Source organism: Cucurbita pepo, chromosome 4 (genome assembly GCF_057944985.1).
Source record: "Cucurbita pepo subsp. pepo isolate OVF chromosome 4, ASM5794498v1, whole genome shotgun sequence".
NCBI lineage: Eukaryota > Viridiplantae > Streptophyta > Magnoliopsida > Cucurbitales > Cucurbitaceae > Cucurbita > Cucurbita pepo.
In genome coordinates, this window is record NC_141801.1 from 6,917,816 (window position 1) to 6,940,504 (window position 22,689).

General features: G+C 36.1%; 2 protein-coding genes across 5 annotated transcripts; both read left to right on the top strand.

The window, feature by feature from the left end:
* Window positions 1–1,904: 1,904 nt before the first annotated feature.
* Window positions 1,905–16,101, top strand: SCC3 (sister-chromatid cohesion protein 3). Of its 4 annotated transcripts, none has more exons than XM_023674909.2 (23): window positions 1,905–2,027; window positions 2,247–2,362; window positions 2,470–2,686; window positions 3,048–3,160; window positions 3,392–3,484; window positions 3,634–3,797; window positions 3,905–4,141; window positions 4,265–4,409; window positions 4,520–4,698; window positions 4,774–4,919; window positions 5,006–5,133; window positions 5,548–5,721; window positions 6,160–6,321; window positions 6,418–6,618; window positions 6,702–6,839; window positions 6,932–7,126; window positions 7,232–7,376; window positions 12,196–12,302; window positions 12,597–12,734; window positions 13,463–13,728; window positions 13,822–13,946; window positions 14,787–15,059; window positions 15,720–16,101. In XM_023674909.2, the coding sequence occupies exons 2-23, from the start codon at window positions 2,309–2,311 to the stop codon at window positions 15,731–15,733; spliced, it is 3,414 nt and encodes a 1,137-aa protein (XP_023530677.2). In that variant the 5' UTR covers window positions 1,905–2,027; window positions 2,247–2,308; the 3' UTR covers window positions 15,734–16,101. The 4 variants fall into 4 exon arrangements, with proteins under 4 accessions (XP_023530677.2, XP_023530680.2, XP_023530678.2 ...); XM_023674912.2 differs by having other exon boundaries at window positions 1,919–2,027; window positions 2,236–2,362; XM_023674910.2 differs by having other exon boundaries at window positions 1,959–2,118.
* A 2,789-nt stretch (window positions 16,102–18,890) lies between these two features.
* On the top strand, window positions 18,891–22,653 carry LOC111793314 (Protein kinase superfamily protein). The gene is made up of 7 exons (XM_023675150.2): window positions 18,891–19,332; window positions 19,430–19,657; window positions 20,211–20,546; window positions 20,648–21,203; window positions 21,545–21,731; window positions 21,854–22,220; window positions 22,367–22,653. Exons 1-7 carry the CDS (start codon window positions 19,015–19,017, stop codon window positions 22,493–22,495), a joined length of 2,121 nt encoding a protein of 706 aa, XP_023530918.2. The 5' UTR covers window positions 18,891–19,014; the 3' UTR covers window positions 22,496–22,653.
* The last annotated feature ends 36 nt before the right edge of the window (window positions 22,654–22,689 follow it).

Below are 22,689 nucleotides of genomic sequence, written 5' to 3' on the forward strand. Positions count from 1 at the left end.
TGACATAAAGTTTGGATGAGTTTTATGAAATTCCAATGGGTTTAATGTCCAGCATTCATTTGTTTTTGGACTAATTTATAAAAAAAGTGATTCAACTCCAATTTCTAATAAATATGATTGAATTAACCCCAATTAATAATTTATATTGAAAAATGAAAATAATGCATTCAATTTTTTTTTTATAAGAACAATAATCGAGAAAAATGCACCGTGGGGAACCCGATCTCTACCAATTCTCTGAAGGGAATCTTTGCTCCACTCCATGGACATTTCTATATATTGGGTTTGTATATCTATAAGAGTTATTAGATCTAACTAGGTAGCGTTTTCATATCACTAAATTGAGAAAGACCTCGTATGGACTAAAACAATCATCAAGAGCATGGTTCGGAAGATACACAAAGGTAATGAAAGACTACGGGTATAAGCAAATCAAGATCACAATCTTTATCAAATACTTAGAATTGAGGGGAGTTTAAGTGCTTCTAGTGTTTATCAAATACTTAGAATTGAGGGGAGTTTAAGTGCTTCTAGTGTATGTAAATGACATCATAATCATTAGAGATAAGAAAAAGATTGAACTCCGACGAAAATTGATAAAAGAATGAGATCACAAAACCTAGAAGGCTAAAGTACTTTCTCGGTACTGTAGTAGTGTACTTAGATATTATTGATGAAAATAGAAAAAAACATATGTAAATCATGCACGAACGCTAATGGATGCACATCACAATTTGGCAATTTGGGAGAGTCATAATAATAACATGCAATGAACAGAAAAGTGTTCTTGAGGCTAGTGAGTAGACTCATATATCTAGCTCACACTCCTAGACGTAACAAACTCACAAGTGTAAGTAGTTAATACATGCATGATTTGTGGAAGCCTATTATCATATAAAGTGTTACGCGAAAGGAACTTCATATTATTTTTTCAAATGGGACAATTCTCTTGCATTGGAAGCTTACATCGATGTTGACTATACTACATCGATATTGGATAGAAAATCTACTCGGAATATTTGCGGAACCCTCGCAGCTTCAAGTTAAGGAATGTTTGTGTAATCCCTAGCTTTAGTTAAGAGATAGTTTGTGTAATCAGAGAAGTAGTTGTCAATATTTAAAATGAAGAGTGAAAAGTAATACGAAAGAGTTCAATAATCTCTTCCACGCTTAGGAAAATTTGAAATAAAAAAAGAAAAATAATGTAATTAATCGAGTTAATTGATTCTAATACCAAATGTTCCTTTCATAAACATTTTATAATGACGTTAATAAGCATGAAAAGAGGCCATTGAGAAGAGAATTCATATATTTTTTTATGAATTTGTGCAAAAACGTTAAAAATAACTCGATGGAATCGCATAGTTGAACGAGAATTATAGGAACATATTGAATGAGAATCCTAGGAACGATTAATGAAAAAATTATCTCCCTCTACTCTTGGCACTAATGTTGAAAGTCGATCGATAACACTAACGTCGGAAGGTTTCTAAAGGCAAGTGTCACACCTAAAGAAGAGTATCGATGCTTGGAAGAGAAATTTGATCAGCATGCTCATGCTACCGTGTGAAGTCTTCAAGAACCCTAATTTTATTTTATTTTATATTATCATGCTGCACGCAGTTGGATCCTAACTGAACGAGTATGATGTAAAGACTGAATACATCTAAAAAGTAGATATTCACGAGACCAATAGGATTTTACAGAATTAATGTAAAGTAAAAAAATTTCTTATCGACAATTGAGAATCGAGAATCTTTGGATCGACGATTGCTCTCGGTATGTCGCTTGAAGTGCAAATTGATTGAGGGAAACCACTCTGACAGAGAATAGACAAAAAAAAAAAAAAAAAAAAAAAAAAAAACTCCAAATTTAATATATAAATATTTTATTTATTTTATTATTATTGTGTCACTGTACGCTTTACACCAGCTCTCGCAGTTGGACTGCGATGCCCTTTCTCCTCATTTGGCGGGAGATTATCATTTTCCACTCGCTCGATCCACGGTGGGCTGCCATAACATAGGGTACCCATTTTTTCTTCCTCTTCTTCTTCTTTCCATCAATATATCGCTCTCAGTTCTTCTTTCACTTTGTACAAATCCAATTTTCCTCTAGGTAAATTTACAGTCAATCTGTTCAATTCGTGGCCTGTTTTTTGTTCAATTATGCTTGATTTGTTTGGGAATCTGATTTTAATTTGTCTTTCATTTCGCTTTTGGTTGTTTTGATGAGATTAATCGCAGTTTTGAGGATCTTGCGTTGGTAGTGTGTGTTGGGTTGCTGTTGGAATCATCTTTTAACTGCAATGGAGCGTGCTGCTGCTCCTACGACTGCTTCTGGACTGCCAACTCGCCGCTCGGTGATGATTGTTCTCAGTCCTCGTGGAGATTTTTTTTTTTTTTTTCCTTTTTTGGGTTGAACGGTGATGTATTTATTTGGGGTAATTTATGGTTTTCGAGTCAACAGAAAAGGACGAGAGCTCAGACTGTAGCCGCCGAAGCTCAACCTACCACTGGAGATCGTGGTGGTGCCGACAACGACAGGACCAGCGATGCTAGCGACCAGGCTAACCGAGAGAGCTCACCTGATAACTTTGAAGAGGCTCAACCTCCTAAAACTAAGCGGAGCCGTTTGGAAAGCACTTCGAGTGCGGCGGATGAAGTCTCCGATCAGAGTCTGATTGGTAACTAATTTTATATTCATTTACCAGCATGATGAATGTTCATTTTCTGAATTGGGTTCAATAGCGTTTCTTTTAATTTTGATAATTGAAAGATCAACTGGGGTCGTGGTTGAATGTTTCTAGGTTTTAGTCATTATGATGATATTTCTCGATGAATTACTGTCATTTTCATCCTTTTGCAACTGCGCTCACATTTTCAATAAAACTCTTCCTGTTGAATGCCTGAAATATATGGTCATCAATATTCGAAATGCGACTATTCCCCAGTGCTCGCTCATTGAGTGCAATACTTGCTATACTATTCTCAGACAATGAGATGTAAATCTTGTTAAGCTCTATCATATCCTATCATTTTCTGCAGAAGTTATAAAAGGAAATGGTAAACTTATTCCTCAAGTTGTTAAGCTTTGGGTGGAGAGGTATGAAAAAGATCCAAAGGCTTCAATGGTTGAGCTCCTGGCAATGCTATTTGAGGTAATTGAAAGGTTTTCTTCCTCAGGTCTGATTTGAGAGTGCATTTAGAATGTAACCTTTTCTTTCTAAGTTTTCTTTTTAAACCTCGAACAATTTAAGTAGCTGGGAAGCTGGTCTAGATTGCCTGTACTGATCGTTATTTTAGTGGTTCATTTACAATGAGACAATTCTTTTAGAAGCTGTATGTAACGAGAGGAAAATTATTGATTATCGAAATCTACAAACTTACAGGCATGTGGAACTAAATACCATATCAAGGGTGACTTCCTAGAAGAGACAGATGTTGATGACGTTGTTGTTGCTCTTGTCAATCTCGCCAAAAGAGTATCCGAAATCTGCCTTTTAATCTTTTCACATATTTTATATTAAACCCTCTCTTACGTTCTCCATTTGTTGTCACCTTTTAATCTTCTACTTTCAATTCTTATTTGAGTTCTCTGAATTTTTTCTCAAATTTGCCTTTGGTATCATAGGGTGAAGTTGAAGATTATCAAAGCTCTAAAAGGAAGGAGTTCAAAAACTTCAAAGACAATCTTGAGTCATTTTGGGACCATTTGGTCCATGAGTGTCAACATGGCCCTTTATTTGATCAGGTGTTATTTGATAAATGCGTGGACTACATAATTGCATTATCATGGTTAGTAAACAATTGCAAAGTCTGAATATATGATTTATTATTTTTTGTAAAAATAAATCTATATTTCCCTTGAATATATATTTTTAATTGTTTTTAATATGGAGCAGCACTCCTCCAAGGGTTTATCGTCAAGTAGCTTCGTTGATGGGTCTCCAACTTGTTACTTCTTTCATAAGTGTTGCTAAAATGCTTGGTGCTCAACGTGAAACTACTCGTAGACAATTAGATGCTGAAAAGAAGAAACGAGCTGAGGGACCTCGTGTGGAGTCTTTAAATAAAAGGTTTTCTATGACTCATGAAAACATTACAGTGTTGGAGGAAATGATGCGCAAGATTTTTACTGGGTACAATCTTTTTCTTAAAATTTCAAAGTGGGCCGATATAGTGCTTCTAATTATTACCTTCTGTTAGCAACCTTGGATACTTTTTCTTTGCTCCCTAAGTTTGATTAGTTCATTCTTTTGAAGGTTATTTGTGCATCGTTATCGAGATATTGATCCAAACATTAGAATGTCGTGCATACAGTCTTTAGGAGTATGGATTTTGTCCTACCCATCACTATTTTTGCAGGACTTATACTTAAAATATCTTGGATGGACATTGAATGACAAAGTAAGTTACTTGTTTTGGAATTTTTACCTTATCTTTACCATTCCTATTCACTAACTGTCGCTATCTATGTGGAAACATCTTCAATATTTTCTTTTATTTTGTTGGTGCAGAATGCAGGAGTCAGAAAAGTTTCCGTTCTTGCTTTACAGAATCTTTATGAGGTTGACGACAATGTGCCAACACTCAGTCTATTCACAGAAAGGTTTTCTAATCGGATGATTGAATTGGCAGATGACATCGATGTTTCTGTGGCTGTGTGTGCCATAGGGCTTGTAAAACAACTACTAAGGTAACATATTAGAATTTATTCCAAAAGCTTGTTTATTTTACACATCTATTTATTTATTTATTTTCTGTGTTTCAGACATCAACTTTTAGCTGATGACGATTTAGGTCCCCTTTATGATTTGCTGATTGATGATCCACCAGAGATTAGGCATGCCATAGGAGCATTGGTGTATGATCACTTGATTGCTCAGAAGTTCAATAGCTCAAAATCTTCTTGGAGAGGTTCTGCTCTATTTTAAAAATGCATCTCGTTCTTGCTGCTATTGTTTGTGCTGTGAAAGTAACTATGATGCTAATTATTGTCTCAGGTGATGGCAATAATTCTTCTGAGGTTCATCTTGGCAGAATGTTGCAAATCCTGAGAGAGTTCTCAACGGATCCAATATTAAGTATCTATGTTGTCGATGATGTTTGGGAATATATGAAGGCCATGAAGGTGTGTTATAATCGTCTATGCATGAAGATTTTAAAAGTGTAATGCCTGGAGTGGAAAAAGAGTACAGTTGGGTTTAGTTTTTGGGATTCTTCTTAATGGCAGTTTTTGGGATTTTTGATAATTAAACAGACCATGTAGGTTTATAAAAAGTTAAACTGAAGTTCAATTTATTATGCCAGCAGACGAAGCAAGCTATTCAGCTTGCTTTTGATTAGTTATAAAATATCTGTTCATATGCGTTACTCATGCTGTGGATATGTATTCAATACATATGTTTATAAGAAATAAATTTAGTAGAAAGGAAAAGTGGTTGGTGCGTACTATCAATTTCATCCTTTGGATCTGGATGATGCTTAAGCTAATGGTAAAGAATACCAGTAGTTTCTCATGTGTATATATACAATTTTCATGCAGGACTGGAAGTGCATTATTTCCATGCTCCTAGATGAAAATCCTTTAATTGAGCTTACTGATGAGGATGCCACAAACTTGGTTCGTCTCCTTTCTGCATCTATCAAAAAGGCAGTTGGGGAGAGGATTGTTCCTGCCACAGATAATAGAAAGCAGTACTTCAATAAAGCTCAAAAAGTGTGTAATATGCAATGATTTACCTTCCTTTAATGTTTAGACTACAGTTAACGTAACTCTGCCCTTATTTTGGTTCTTAAAATGCACAACATTCCCAGTTTACTGTTGGATGAATACTTGAGCAAAATAACTCTTTAAAAACTTGGAGCAAAATTTAATTTCTAGTTTACTTAATTATGTTCCTTGTTTTATGCTACATTTATCACGTTTGATATGTACCAATGCATTAAACTAAGCATGCTAAGATTTCAGCTCTTTAACAGCAGCCCCATTTTTTATATTGTCCTGGTGTCGATGCCGGTTATAATGTGATGTGATGTTACACAATTTTTTTTTATGACATCTGACATCTTTTGTCATTTACAAATCTTTTTCTGGTCTTTTTCTTGCTAATTTTGTCCAGAGTTTAGTCTAAATCATTATTCTTTTGGTTATCAGGAAATATTTGAAAGCAACAAACGGGACATAACTATTGCCATGATGAAGAATTATCCACTACTTCTACGCAAGTTCATGGCTGATAAAGCAAAAGTGCCATCTTTAGTTGAAATTATTGTGCACATGAATCTTGAACTTTATTCCCTGAAGAGGCAAGAGCAGGTGCTGTATAGTTCTTGCTGCAGCGTGATATTCAAGTTTTTTCAGCTTAGTTCTAATGCATAATTATTTGTGGCGCCTTTTCTTTTTTCCCCTCAGAATTATAAAAATGTTCTTCAACTAATGAAAGAAGCATTTTTCAAACATGGTGAGAAGGAAGCATTAAGATCTTGCATGAAGGCAATTAACTTATGTTGCACTGAGAGTCGAGGGGAGTTACAAGACTTCTCCCGTAATAAATTAAAGGAACTTGAGGATGAACTTCTTGCAAAATTGAAACATGCTATGAGAGAGTTAGAGGTATATAGAGTCAATTTTGTTCCTTTAGTCCCTCCCCTTCCTCCCCCGTGATAATATTTTATCAAAATTCTTAATGTCTGCAGGATGGCGATGATGAGTACTCTCTTCTTGTAAATTTGAAAAGGCTGTATGAGTTTCAGTTGTCCAGACCTATTCCTATGGAAAGCTTATATGGTGATATTATGATGGTTCTCCAGAAATTTAGAAGCATGGATGATGAGGTAGGGGTGGTTAATTTAATTATTTAAAAGACCTTTTTTTTTTGTTTGACATATCTCAAAAGACCTTATGATTTCCTTTTTTCTCCATGCAGGTTGTATGTTTTCTTCTTCTCAACCTCTACTTATATTTAGCATGGTCTCTACATTCTGTCATAAATAGTGAGGCAGTGTCTACAGAATCTTTATCATCCTTATTGAATAAACGGAATTCATTGCTTGAGCATCTGGGTCAATATCTGAATGATCCTACCGACGTTGTTAAGAGTGGTAATCAGCTGGCCTGTCGAGTACGTATACTTTTGCCCCATATCTACCAAGTTCAATAAGCATATTGAAACTCTCAGTGGTCTCTTGAAATTTCGTACTGATTTAACAACATTGAATATGTGTAGGTTTGTACTATTCTTGCGGAGATTTGGTTTTTATTTAGGAAGGAAAATTATTCTTCCACAAAACTGGAAAGATTAGGATATTGTCCTGATGCATCTGTTGTTCAAAAATTCTGGAGGTTATGTGAGCGGCAACTAAGTATTTCAGGTATTAATTTATTTGCTTTGGGAGTATTTTTTTTGGCTGGAAGAGGGAAACCAAATTGCACATTCACCGAATCACTGCAGTAATGGTTGAAGTAAACTGTGGAAATGACTTGTAATAAAAGAACATATAATATATTTATAATTTATCCTTGACAATTTTAAATTTAGTAATCAAGGAACATAGGAACGCCATTAAGTGAAATGAAACGGATACCGAGTGGTATACATTTTTTAATAACTATATGCATGTGTTTCTGGCTTTCTATCTATCTATGTACATATTCATTGTTCTTGTACCAAATCCAAAACATCGATGGGCTAAAAGAAACAAGAAAAATTGGGGAACTGTTAAACCTTATTTGCATTGTGCACCATGATAAAGGGCTGAGGCCATTCTTCCCTTGGGGAACAAAGGAACTTACATGGATGGCCTTGGAGCCAGAAAAAAACTGAGCTTCATTGTCTAAGTTTTGGATGGAGCACCATGGTAAAAAACAAGAAGAGGATCACTCACTCTAGCCTAGTATTCATACAAATCTCCAAAGAATGCAGAGCTCAGGTATGAACTATCATGAATCGAGAGGAAAAGATGAACGACTTCTCTTATTAATTAAGAATTGAATATTCCTCTCATATATATACTCGAGCTATTGAAAAATCAACAGAAAGACTAACTAATATAATAGCTGTAATTAAATACAGATAACCGTTGTAACAGAATTACATGAAAGAGTTGTAACTAATATTGTGGTCAACTAATATAATAGCTGTAATTAAATATCAGTTGTAATATTGTGGTCAACTGATATTACTGATACCCCCCTCAAAATGGATTGTGTAGATTGAAAATACCTTACCTTGGTCGGGAAGGGCTGCAGGGCTGAAGAAGATAACCTTTTTGTGAACATAGCAGCCAGTTGAGAAGAGGGACCGAACATATCAAACTGTTCGGCTGAAAGTCTTTAATAGTTGTAACAAACTCCTTTTTTGGATTAGGCAAATAAAGTTCTCCTTGAGGGCTGGAGTCAAGTGACCATTATTGAGATGAAATTCTTTGAATAACCTCAGAAACTCTGACTTCCTTTAAAAAGGACCAAAATTTAGGTAAAATTTTAAGGTAAAACTGTCTGGCCCTTTTACCAATACTTTAGTAAATGGTGCAATAAAAGCCAAGTCATGCGCACCAGAAACTACCTGCCAATAGATGTTGGTAAGGATGCGTGAAATTCAACTTTACAATGAAGAAAATAAGGTTGGGTTCTCGTTTTCATTTTCTGTAGAAGATAATAAAGACGCTCCTTCTGATGTACATATTTTCGAGATCAGTAGTTGTCTCCTCCTTTCTGCCAAATACCTGTGAAAAAATTTGGTATTTTCATCTCCTTTTATCCACTTCAACTTACATCTCCGAATCATATTTTTTTTTTCCCCTTTCAAATACAGTTCAAAAGGATATCTTTTGGAAGTAGCACGAATTACTATGTCTTGATCTGAAAGAGACCCTTCTTATTCTTTAAACATATTATTTTGATTTAGGGGGAAACTGTGGATCTATATTCTTGGGAAGGGTTGACTAGCTCAAGGTGAAAGTAGACAAATAGCAAAACCTGCCCATCTGTTATTTTTCCCTTCGTAAAGCCCCTAGTCGTGTTACTCGGTAGATGGAAAGTTATGAGGAATTTTTCTGGGTCAATGAGGACTTTCAGCATTGTTGGCACCTTGTATAATAAGGGTAGGTTTTCCTCCCTTTCTGTTATGGAGGACTGGGGATTGAATCTTTTCAACGAAGGAACAATGTCTTACGATTAAAATGTTCGTGGAGATTTACTCAAGAAGGATCTTCATGGAGTAGAGTTATTTCTAGCATCTGTGGGACAGACCCCATGACTGGCTCCCTTCAAATGAAAAAGGTAAATTGAAGGGGAAGACCTTGGATTCATATTGTGAAGCATAGTTCTTTCTTCCTTAGGTTTATGGCTTTCTAGGTTAAGCAAGGTTAGGGGATGAGGTTTTGGAAAGACACTTGGGTTGGGTCGAGACTTGAAACCTTTAGCTCAAGATTTCTCAGAACTCTTCAAAATCTCTATGATGCAAGTATCTTTGGTAGCTGATCGCTGGAATGATGATCAAAGGGACTGGGATTTGGGCCTAAGGAGACGTCTGTTTGACAGAGAAATGAAGCTGGCTGGGTTTGGTGAACAGAATTCATGCTGTTAAGGATTTTTCCCCACGGACCGCTTGGAAGATTTGATGCTGTTAAGGTGGGAGAAGAGCTGGACAATGTTTGCTGAACCTTGGAGCCCTCTGGTAAATTTTCCTCTAAATCTGCTTTTTTAAAGATTATGGAAACACAGACCAAGCTAGAACCTCCTCGGTTGATCTAATTTGGAGCTACAATATCCCTTATACGGTGAAGATCTTCCTGTGGACCCTTGCTTACAGAGGCCGAAACACCCATGAAAAAGTAACAAATGAAATGTGATCATTGATCAATGGTCTATCTTCCCGTCAGTTTGCTGCCTATGCTATAGAGAAGAAGAGTCTTTAGATCACCTCTTTCTACATTGTCACTTTGCCACAATGGGTTCTTTTTTTTTTTTTTAAACACCCCGATTACCCAAATACTAGCAAAAAGGCTTGGAGTTACATCCTCAAATAATTTAATGTTGCTTTAGATCACCTCTTTCTACATTGATGTATGAAATTTACCAACAAATAAAAAAATAAAAAAAACTCATAAAGGCAAACAAAAACCAAACGAGTTAAAGAAGACTTCTCCAATTGGTCACAGGACAGAAAAGATTATAAGAACTATAAAGGATGTGCATTTACACCAAGACATTGCAAGGAAAATAATTTGTTCAAAGAAGCTAACAAACGAAGTTTCCCTATCTTTGAAGAGACGCCACAAACAAGTCCGAATAAGATGCATCTAAAAAACTTTCTTTTCATCGAAAAAAAGATGCCCAGTTAGAGTGTAGGTAAGAAGGCTTTTAATCTCCCTAGGTAGAGCCTGTCTCTTTTTTTGAACTAAAGAAGCTATCTAAAGAAGTTTCCTTTATCTTTGAACTAAAAGATTTATGTGCATTTCCAACAAATTCATTCTCTTTTTTTTTTTCCTCTTCCTTTTCTCGTCATTTGTCAATCATTGAAGTGTTGGATTGGCTATTGAATTTGAGTCATTTAGGTAGGTGAACAGCCCAATCCAAAAAAGATTACTGGTACATAAAATGCCCCTATCCTTATCCTACCCAACAACTGTACAACCCTACTTTGCATGACCCACCTACCGAGGATCTAGTTCAGTTCTCATTGAACTCTGTTATTGGGTTAGATTCTTCCAGAACCATGATGATTCGAGGTTTGATCAGCCAACGTTACCACACACAACTTTTGGACTAAAAGATATGTGTGGAAGTTAAGAAAGATTAGAGTATGCAACATGAGAAATTAGGTTCTCTAATCTTATTCAATACTTTTATACAATCGTGCTTCATATATCTTGGATCATGGGAGTTGTGAAAAAAAAAATTATGGGAGTAGTGACAAAAATCCATCTTCAATCTAGCCTTCGAGTGTCAAAATTAGTTCTTGAGATAATCAACTCCATCTCTCTGATGCCTTTATGATGTTTCTTCTACAAACTAAAATCAGTTCTTGAAGTAATTAACCGCATCTCTCTGTTGCCTTAATGATGTTTCTTCTACAAGGTCAAAGTTAGATTGAACAAATATGGGAATTTGTTGCAAGTTCTCTGAGGGAAGTACTCTTCCTGAAGGATGAGATCTTCAAATCAAAGAAAATATGAGTTTAACCATTTCAAACTCTAGTGAAAGTTCCATATGGAAATTCAATAATGTGTTCATTTAAGCCTATTGACATTTCACATTTACACTGGCTGACTTATCTCTTGCTGGTACTTCTCCTGAGGTGGTCAGTGTACAATCAACCATTCCAAAGTGATGACTTGACAACTCGAGCCTCCCCTGGATAGGGAAAACTTAACAGCCTCAATGTTCTGTGTAAAACTAGTAGAAAGTTATCAAATAATCCAAAAAGGGTGGGCAGGGCTTTTGCAGGGGCCTCCCCCCCCTCTCCTGATCAAGATATATGGGATGGAGCTTTACTCTATGTTATTCCATTTGCCAGAGTCATATATATTTGGACATTTGTGGAAATTACTTTTAAGAGACAAGAATAAATAGATGATGAGATCAATTTATACTTCTAAACTTTGGTGGTTGTATCAATCACAACTCCAAACTAATGATTGTATCAATTTAAACCCTAAAGTGAAATATGCCTTCCATGGTGATTTATAACTATTTTCACTTGATTCCATTTAAAATCAACTAAAATCACTTCAATGAAATTTTTTCTTCTCCCAAAATCCTCTACCGAAGTCTTTTAGTTCAAAGATAAGGAAAATTATCATATATTTATTCCTCAATAGGTAGAGAAAAATAGAGGAAACATGAAGATGAATAACTACTCATATGAATGAAATGTCACTATTATCTATTTCATATTAGCATTTCTCTCTAATATTACATTAATTCTTACATTTAAAGAAGTATTCTACACGTGTGAAAAATTGTGTATTAATGGTGTTTGAAAACAAATTCTAACGTATGGTGTAAATTGATCCGTTTATGAAATTTAATGGTTTATATGGATACCTTTATTAGTTTGAGATTTTAAGTGATACAACTCAAAAGTTTCGAGTATAGATCGATTTTTCCCCAATAAGCTTGGTTGCTCGCTTTTCATCATTCTTATTGTTTCCATGTTTAACACATCTTTTATATTTGTCCGTATAGATGAGAGTGAAGATGAGGATACAAGTAAAGAATATGTGGAGGAGACAAATAAAGATGCAATCATGATTGCTGCTGCAAAGTTGGTTGCTAGTGATACAGTTTCTACGGTAAAACTTATTTTGAATTGGAAATCATTTTGGTGTATTTAAAGTTTCTATCATTCTTAGTCCTTTGGTTCAGTGCGGTAAAAGCTCTTTGTTGGAATATGTTGCTTGAGAGGAATTATTGAACCTTTAAAGGAAAGAGTTAAGACCTAATCAAAGCTCTAGACACTCTTTTCCTTGAGTAGTTCGTATATTGTTTTTCTTCTTTGGCTCATGATGGTGTTCTCCTGAATATGAATAGCATAATGCTGTTATATTTCTCAGGTCAAAACTCATTGCATCCAATTGTTAGTGCAGGAGTTTCTTGGTCCGCAAATTATTTCTCATTTTCTGATACATGGGACAAGTGTGGTGGACATTGTAAAGCATTTCATTACCATTTTGAAAAAGAAGGATGCCAATATCCCAGTTATCTTTCTGGAAGCCATGAAAAGAGTAAGGATCATCGCTTGTATACGGTTTACTTCTCTATACCGGGGACTTCTTTGTTCTCTCTCTCTCTCTCATCGTATGTATATATGCACACATATATATTTACATGCATGCATGCATGTCTTTACGTGTGGTTTGAATATGATTAGAAGGCATTTCCTGGTAAACAATCTGAACCCAGCATATTTTGTTTTGGGCTATGCAAACTTATAATATTTGCAAGAAGTTTGATGTCATCACATACAAGAGCATTATGGTGGACCTGCAATATGATTTACATATATGAAGAGAGTAAAGTCGAATTAGACGTAGACTAACCTGAGCGTGGAATGGTAATTAGGAGAAATATGGAAGAGAGGAAGTTGTAACAAAATGCATAGTGGGATATGTGGAAGTTAGTTTAGAGATCTCGTATGTAGGAGACCAGAGGGGTTGACTATCTGACTTGTGAGTAGAGTTAAGCTTAGGCTTGGAAGGGTTTCCAATCTCCTAAATACTTGTGCGGTAGCCTCCTATTTATTATTTGCCACTGTTATTTTATATATCAGTGAAAGATTCCAATGCATTTCTGTGTAAACCAAGGGTACACCAAATGATGAGACACCATGTGAAGAAACCCTTTTACTTTTGCACATCTATGGTGGGATTTTTTTTTTAGTTTTTAAATTTGCGAGTTTGTGAAGAATCATGCCACATGATTTCACTTTCTTTTCTTTTCGGGGTTGTGTTAGGCGTATCATCGACATATAGTAGAACTCTCGGGGAGTAGTGTTGAGCCTTCAACAAGCAAATCCTTTCAAGAATGTAAGGAGTTGGCTGCTCGGCTTTCTGGAACATATGTAGGCTCAGCTAGGAACAAGCATAGATCAGATATTTTAAAGATTGTTAAGGATGGAATTGAGCATGCCTTCTCTGATGCGCCAAAGAATTTATCTTTCCTGGAATGTGCCGTTCTACATTTTGTATCCAAACTACCTACACCTGATATACTGGAAATGTAAGTTTTTTTTTTCTTTTTTAAATTAGGTTGATTTAAAACTAATTATGGCTTGAAATGGCCCAATTTAATTCGTAACCATTTTTCAAATAGTATCAAGGATGTCCAGAATCGAACAGAAAATATTAATACAGATGAAGACCCAAGTGGCTGGCGCCCATATCATATGTTTGTTGACCACTTGCGTGAAAAGAATGCAAAACGTGATGGTTTGCAAGGTAACTTGTTTCTCTCAATTTAGTCTTTAGTGGCACACCCGATCTCTCTTGCTTGAATATGCATGATCTTTAATTAGATTTAGATGTGTCTCTCGACCATATTGTGGATTTTTTTGGCTCCTGAATTTACTTATTTAAGTCTGGATTTGTTTTCTGCTAAATATAGCTAATAATGCCCTGTTTGATTTCTGTTTTTGGTTCTTGGTTTTTCTGGTTCTTGGTTTCTCTGTTTTTTATTTTATAGCTAATGCCAAGTGTAGGGACTTATCTTAAAAAGTTCTAGAGTTCTTTTCCGTGTTCCATGCCCAAATTCATTCTTCTTGGGCAAAAGACTAATAGAGGTAAAATATTTTTTAGAAAATTTAACGATAAACTTATTGTAGAGCTTAAGTTTATGATTTGAGAGTACAAGGATTATACTTGACTATTTGAAAGTACAAGAGACTAAATGGAATAAAATTCGAAGTATAGTGAACAAAATTCCATCTTCTTTTAGCAACACTTTTCCAAATCTCGATCGGATCTCTCATGACATGAGATGCCTGTTCCACCTCCATATTATGGGACAACTCCGCCAACTTCTGGAATTTGAGATTTTGGAGGAAGTTCAGAGAAGATGAATAAACAGACAACTTCAGTCTGGTTCTGCCAGTTTTTCTGGGGCATTCCTATTTTTATTGAATAAATGGCGCGTAAGGGTCTATGCTGCATTGATTCCAATGGCTTCTTTACAGTCCTTAGCTGTCGCTATATCTTTTTTCAAATGTAAAATTAATTTTTATGTTTAGCTTATATTTGGTTTAGTTTTCAAAATTGTGCTTGTTTGTTGTGCAATTGTAGAGGAGAAAGAAGGAAATTCTACCAGACGCAGGGGTCGACCACGTAAAAAACATACCATACAGGGAAAAAGACTTTTTGATGAACAAAGTACAAGTGAAGAAGAGGAATCAATTAGTGCATCTGACCAAGAAGATGTTCATGATGAAGAGAAGCGAGATGAGGAAGATGATGAAGAAGCGCCCCTCATCCATTCAATTAGGTCATCCTCCAAATTAAGGTCCCTGAGAATTTCAAGAGATGAAAGAAACAGGACTGCAACGGGAAAAGCTACAGGTAACATGTCTGCTTCCCGAATTTTAGTTAACGGGTTCATTTGTTGTATTGGAAATTCATAGTTACATAAATTATAGTTTTCAAGCAACTCTATAGTTTTAAGAATTGAGCCTTAACTCAGCACCTAGAGGCATTTGATGTGGGATCCTCGGGGTTGATTTTATTATATTATTAAAAAATCTACACCTCTCTGCATACAAATTTTTATTTTCACGGCACCTGACACAAATATTGGAAGTATCATTGTAGCATGAATCCATGCAACAACATTCTTGCCGTGAACATTCTTTTATGGTAGAAAGGATCGAACAAGCTGTTTCTGATAAAGGATATTTGCTTTTTCTCGCATAAAATTTGTAGTCAAGCGAAACCATCAAAGGTTCATGTGGTGCTTGGTTTAAGTTGTACGCAACCGTTTTTGCTTCTTGTGATGATTGAACAGTGTCATTTGAAGATGAATAATTCATTTCTGGTCTATCCTTTTCCTGGAGAAAATATGATTAACACTACAACTGATAGCTATCATAAGTACTAGCTGCATGTAGTAGATCTTATCATAATTACTAGCTGCATGAATTATATCTGTACCAGGTTAATGCCCCTTGTTGATCTGTATGATTATACATGTGATTTAATCTTTTTTTTTTTTTTTTCCTGCAGGGCCATCTACATGACTTGAACTGATAGTCTGACTGTGTACAAATATCCCCACATTAAGATATGTAGCCGTTGTGTTTATTATTTATATACATAACGAAATTATGTTGATGTATTCTTAATTAGAAGATTGTTCGGCTAAGAATGCTATGCAAGGAGTTGTAGCCATGGTGAAAATAGTTGATATTCCTGTTAGCCTTAGACATTTCTATGATAGCAGTAGACCCCCCCCCCCCCCCCCCCCCCCCCCCCCCTTCTGTTGCCTCAATTATAACCATAGGCCTTGTATGACTATCTCGTCTTTGCTTTCTTTGACTTGCTCTGGATATTGTGCTATTTTTTAGTTCATAACAATGTAGCTTTCGAGAAGGTTCATTATCGAAAATTTACAGATGTCACAAAATAACATATAGCTAAAAGGCCCTCTGTTCCACAAACGAAGTTGTAAGGTGACATCTGCTGGCTTCTTTCACATTCTGAAATTTTATTTTAACTATGTTTATTAATGTGTATCACTGCTGCTATGAATCTGTGACTGTAGATTTTCCTATGGTTGCATAGTGGACGCTCAGGTTAAAACTGTTGATTGCAGATGACCATCAATCCTCAAGTAAAATGGTATTCCGATGATGGTTCTGAAGGGTGGAGACTGCTACAATGGAAAGTTGGATGTATTCTAAAATTGGTCTTACAGGAGTTAGGGTCATTCGCCCACGCTTCGTCCACAAACTAAATGTCACATATACTACTATTTGTAAACGTAGTATCGTGCACTTCCTTTCCAGTCTTCAGCCCAAGTATAGAGTGCTCTATCCCAAGGAGATGCTATAGATGATAGAGAAACAGGTTGCAAAGAGCTCAAATAAAGCATATTCCTTTGCTCAAATAAACATTCTCAATGATGAATGGGTAGCTACATGGTTGACAATATAAATCATCTTGCAGTATTGATAAAAGATTCATATGTGGTTCAACCACAAGATTCTAGAACAATTATTGAAAATATATGGAGAGGTTCATCCAGATCTTTCTTACGGAGGAGGACGGGTGCGTCATCCAACACATTTAAGGATGTGTGAAAGGCAGGTGAAGAAGGGTTGGCTTGTTTGGATCATTTTAGACCATTGTAGAAGCGTTTTTTACCAAATTGAGTCAAGTAAAGGATAGTATAGCTACTTTTCGGCCAATTAAGATTACTTGGGATTGTTTAAGATTTAATTAGATAATCAAGGTATTTTAGCTCTATAAATAAGCTCTAAGCTCATTATTTTGAATGGATAAAATACCTTAAGTGGAGTTGGATCATGTTTAAGCTAATCTTAGACACAATTAGCTGAAAATAACTTAGGAGTACCAAAGTTGAGTCTATATGGTAAGTGAATTTACTATTGGAATGCATATGGCTAATAAGATGAAAGTTTATGCTGTATGAATGATATGCATCTATGCCTTATTTACGTGTTATTATTGTTGATATGATTGTATATGCATTATGCGACGCATGTGCTTCTACATATGATCGTTCATGACTCATGTGGCCATGTATATGACTTACGAGGCACCATGAATGAAAATGTATTATAAATATTGATTGAAATGATATGGATAGGTGCCGTAAAATATGTATTTCATGATTTTATAGAAGTATTATATGCATCATTATACAGTAACATAAATTTATATGTGGAAACTTATGCATGTGGCATGTACATAGAATATGGATTACTTCCCCAAGCATGATTGTATATACGCATACTTATATATGGTTTCAAGTTCTATTTCTTTTTGTGGTTCAGTTACGTGAGAGTATACAAGCCAATATGCAAGTCTAGGATTTACGAAAAATTGGTATTCCTCTAGTGGGTCTATGTGCACGTGCATAGACTAAGCATAGAAAAGTACCACGCATCTAAATCCACTCAAGAATGAAATTAGTTCTCTGAGGCTATAGACATGATTTAAGTCTTATTTAGCATGAAACTATAGTTTCATTTACTTGCATTTTCCGACTCTAACAATGAGATTACTTATTGAGTTTGTTTTTAAATACTCATCCTATTATTAACCATTTTTCAAGTGAAAGGTAAGGGGTGTACAAATGACGGTGTGTGTTGAAGAGGACATAGAACGTAGATAGTTTTTCTTCATTTTGATTATGTTTTCATTGAAATGATAGTATAATATTACTTCAGTTATAATTCCATTTCGAGGTTTTTAAACTGTGTTTTCAACTACATTTTTTTCTCTATGATCGAAATATTTATGGTTATTTAAGTCCATAGCAACTCTAAAGTTCTCTAGAACCGAAAAGAAACATAGGGTAGATTTGTCAATAAGTTGAGGGTTTCAACGAATAATCAATTCCTACGAAAGCAAATGAACTTAGAATTGTTAGGTCATTGTCTACTCCAAAAATGGTAAGTTCTCAAAAAAGATAAGTTCAAGAACTTTCGATTATCTATATCGATAATATTTTGTATTTTTTTTATTGAATATAGAATCATTTCCCATTTATAAAATTTTATCGAAATAATAGAACGTAATGGTTCAGTTATTTCTACTCTAAAAATTTAAACTATTTTCCCGCATGTCAGTCATCGTCTCACTCCATTTGTCGCTTGATACTGCACACCGCTCAGAATTACACACTTTCTCTTCTACTCTCTGTCACACGCTGAACCAATCAAACAGAGTAACATGTCTAAAAATTCCTTTTAAAAATTTTCTTGTGAGTACTGCTGTATCTGTATATATATTTTGACCATTTTGAATCATATTAGGTTCAATGTCTATAATTTATGCATACATGTCATTTTGAATCATATTAGGTTCAATGTCTATAATTTATGCATACATGTGGGCTAATTTGAACGACGCATTGAAGACAAACATAAGTTTTTTTAAGAACAACCGAACACGAACTTGGGTTGTAAAACAACTTCGAGTAACTGGGTTACAAACGTGTTGAGTTGAGTTAGGTTATAAAGGAATTTCGAGTAACTGAGTTATCAATCCAATCCATCCGAGATTTACAACTCAACCAACCAATTAGGAGAGACGGAGAAGAAAATAAAAAAAAAAATAATAAAAAAAAAAAAAAAAAAAGAGGGAAAACGACAAATTTCCATTTTCTCAAGTGCAGTTTGCAAACACGCCATAGGACGGTGGTTGTGGCTGCTACTTATTGCTGTTCCGTGGACGAAATAATTATGAGGGAAAAGAGAGGAGACCAGACGAACCCAACCAAAATTCTCTGCACATCTTCTTCTACAATCAACCATCCATTTGCTTCCGCACTATGAGCACCGTTGTTCCTCCATATTCGTTATGGCGCTCCGGCGACGCCATTTCAAGGTTCAGCGTCTCTCCTCGTGGAAGTTCACTTGTTAATCCCAAGTTTCTTCGCTCAAAGCACCCTCGTGCGGCTCTTGTTGAGGCCAGACCTAGGGCTGTGCCTGCGGTTAACGGCGATACCTCCCTGCCGACTCAACTGGTTTTGGCTGTCGATCGGACTGATGATTTGCAGGCGGAGGCCAGGGCGATGGCGCGTGCTGCTAACGCTCCTATCTACAATCCGGAGCTTCTTGCCAATACGTACGGTTCTCGCCCAATTGAGGTTTTCTTCGCCCAAATTGCTCTACCTCTACCTCTACCTCTACCTCTGCCTCTACCTCCTTTAGAGTTTAATCGAATGTCTTGAACAAATTTTCCAGATATTGCGGAGGTCTCTGCAAATTTTGGTTGCGCTTAGTTCTTTTGGCATCAGATTGTGGTTGGACAAAAACAGTGGCCAACTTGATCAAAATAAAAGACGGCGAGCTGCTGAGCTGCGACGAATTTTTACTCGATTAGGTCCTACTTTCGTGAAATTAGGCCAGGGATTGTCCACCAGGCCAGACATCTGCCCTCCCGAGTACCTTGAGGAGCTTTCTGAACTCCAAGTGTGTGATCCCCATTTCTTTTCTCCTTCCATTTCACCATCGCAATTTCCTACTTAATTGATCAAACATCTTTTTTCTTCTAGGCTGAGAACTCGGACGAATTATTTTAGGTAGCTTTATCTCATTACTCATGTCTATAGATCTTTTTCTAATCTCCAAACAAGGAACATAATATTGTTCAATTTTGTTGTAACTTACAATTTTTCTTGTCAAGAATCATACATGTCCTTACCTTGACTTTTGATCATTTTATCTCAGAACTCTATTCTGGGAAAAGTGCTCAATCGTAATTCTAGGAACTTGGCCTAAGATATTAGTTTGAACTTGGTATCCGTCACCTCTCCCAATTTTTGCTTTTGACATCCTAAATAAATTTATCTCCCAAATTCAGTGATCCTGATGAAAACTTCCAAAAGCACAATTGAGGTTACTTAAGTGGTTCAAGCCCGTTCTTGACAAGGCATTAAACTCACTGGATGTTTTTATGTATTCTTCAACTATATATGGAGCTTAGATGGTTATGTCATCTTTAACTGCTACTGCCTCTGAACAGGATGGTCTACCAACCTTCCCAGATGCAGAAGCATTTTTGTGCATTGAGAAGGAGCTGGGACTATCCCTTGATTCCATTTTCTCGTCAATATCCCCATCTCCCATTGCAGCTGCCAGCTTGGGTCAAGTTTACAAAGCCAGACTCAAGCAATCTGGTAAAGTGGTTGCCGTAAAGGTTCAGCGCCCGAACATTGAAGAAGCTATAGGACTAGATTTCTACCTGATAAGGAGCTTAGGCTTTCTCATTAATAAATATGTCGACTTCATCTCAAGTGATGTCGTTGCTCTTATAGATGAATTTGCTCGCAGAGTTTATCAAGAGCTTAACTATGTACAGGTTAGGTTTTCTTATGATACATATTTTTAATTCTGATAGTCTATCATAAGTGTGTTGATATCTTTTGAGGTTCTTAACTTTGATTTTATGGGTCCATGCAGGAAGGACAAAATGCTAGGAGGTTTAAGAAATTATATGCTGACAAGGAAGATGTCCTTGTCCCAGATATATTTTGGGATTATACAAGTAGTAAGGTTTTGACGATGGAGTGGGTTGATGGTGTGAAATTAAATGAGCAGGAAGCCATTGAGAGACAGGGGCTGAAAGTTTTGGATTTGGTGAATACAGGCATACAGTGCAGCCTCAGACAGCTACTCGAATATGGATACTTTCATGCAGATCCCCATCCCGGTAATCTGTTGGCGACACCGGAGGGAAAACTTGCCTTTCTTGATTTCGGAATGATGAGTGAGACTCCAGAAGAAGCAAGATGCGCAATTATTGGGCACGTTGTTCACATGGTTAATCGAGATTATGAAGCTATGGCTCGTGATTATTATGCTTTAGACTTCTTGTCACCTGAGACTGATGTTTCTCCAATTGTGCCAGTTCTTAGGAATTTCTTTGACGACACTCTTAATGCAACTGTGAGTGAACTTAACTTCAAAACAATAGTAGATGGTTTGGGTGCAGTATTTTATCAATATCCATTCAATGGTGAGTTAGTCCACCTCCTCCATATTTCAATTTTCTGAAATCTAGTAGCTTAATTAGGCAAAGTCATTAGAGTTTTTATTAATTAAAGTGCTATTGTTCATCATACATTTCTCTTTTACAATTATCAGATGTATAATAGTTAGAAACGCACAAAATCGACTTGATCATGTAGTTTTTATTTCTTATTGTTGTCTTTTTGCTATTAAAAAAAATCTATATCTAACTATGGGTAGTTCATTCTTTATTTTCAATTCGAAGCTGTAGATTGTCTGCATGTTTTCCTGATAGAAACGCTATCCTATTACTAAACTTGATTGTTTGCTTTCTTAATTATCATCCAGTGCCAGCATACTACGCGTTAATTTTGAGATCGCTCACAGTATTGGAAGGGTTAGCACTGTATGCTGATCCAAATTTCAAAGTTCTGGCTGCTTCATATCCATATTTTGCTAAAAGGCTTCTGACAGATCCAAATCCTTATCTGAGAGATGCTCTTATCGAGTTGCTTTTCAAGGATGGGAAGTTTAGGCATGTACCACTTCACAATCCATACAAGACTCGATGCCTTCTTCATTAAACTGTTGATTATGTATTTATCCTATTGATTGCTCACTTGAAACATTTTTTGTCTTGTCGTCTGCTCATTACAGATGGAGTAGACTTGAAAACCTGTTGCTTCAGGGAAGAAAAGACAGAGACTTCTCTGTAAAAGAAGCTCTACAGCCTGTTCTGAAGCTCTTATTGGGTCCGGATGGCGAGGGACTCCGAGCCTTAGCTGTTAAGGAAGCTATTCGTGTGACTGAAGCTTTTGTTTTGGGGACAGTAAACGATACGTACAATTCTATGCCTGATTTTATGAGACTTATAATATTTAGGGATAGCGCTTCTCGAACTCTCGGGATGAGCAATGAAGAACAAGAAAGCATGATAGAGCTTCGAGATCAGGTACTGAGGATATGGAGACTACTTCAATCTTCTGAGAATTTTGATCCTGCCCTTTTGCAACCCATAGTGCAGGTACGGATTAGCATGTTTTTCTTTTAGTGCTTTTACTGAAACTAGGCTCGCATTATGTCGTAGATAGATGAGAATGTCATGTGAGATGAAGTTCAATTAAACCATAAGAAACTTCCCTAAATTTGCTATATATGTTGCACAAACAGGTCCTACAACAGCCCGAGGCTCGCAGCCTTGGAGGCCGCATTTTCAGCGGGATTACGCAGCGTCTTGCTGCACGGTTGCTGCAGCAAGTACTTCGAGCTTCAACAACAGTATCTGCTTCAACTGGGTAACCATTATTGATGGAGTTGTAAGTTTTTCATCAGCTGGTTCATGTGGCTTTATTAATTTCTTCGATATTCTATAATATAAGTGCTAATATACTCGCCATGTTGTTACATCGATAGTGATATACCAAAAAGAAATCAATAATACCATTCATTTTGTCTAATGTATTGAAATCGTTCCATCCAGTGAAATTGGGGGA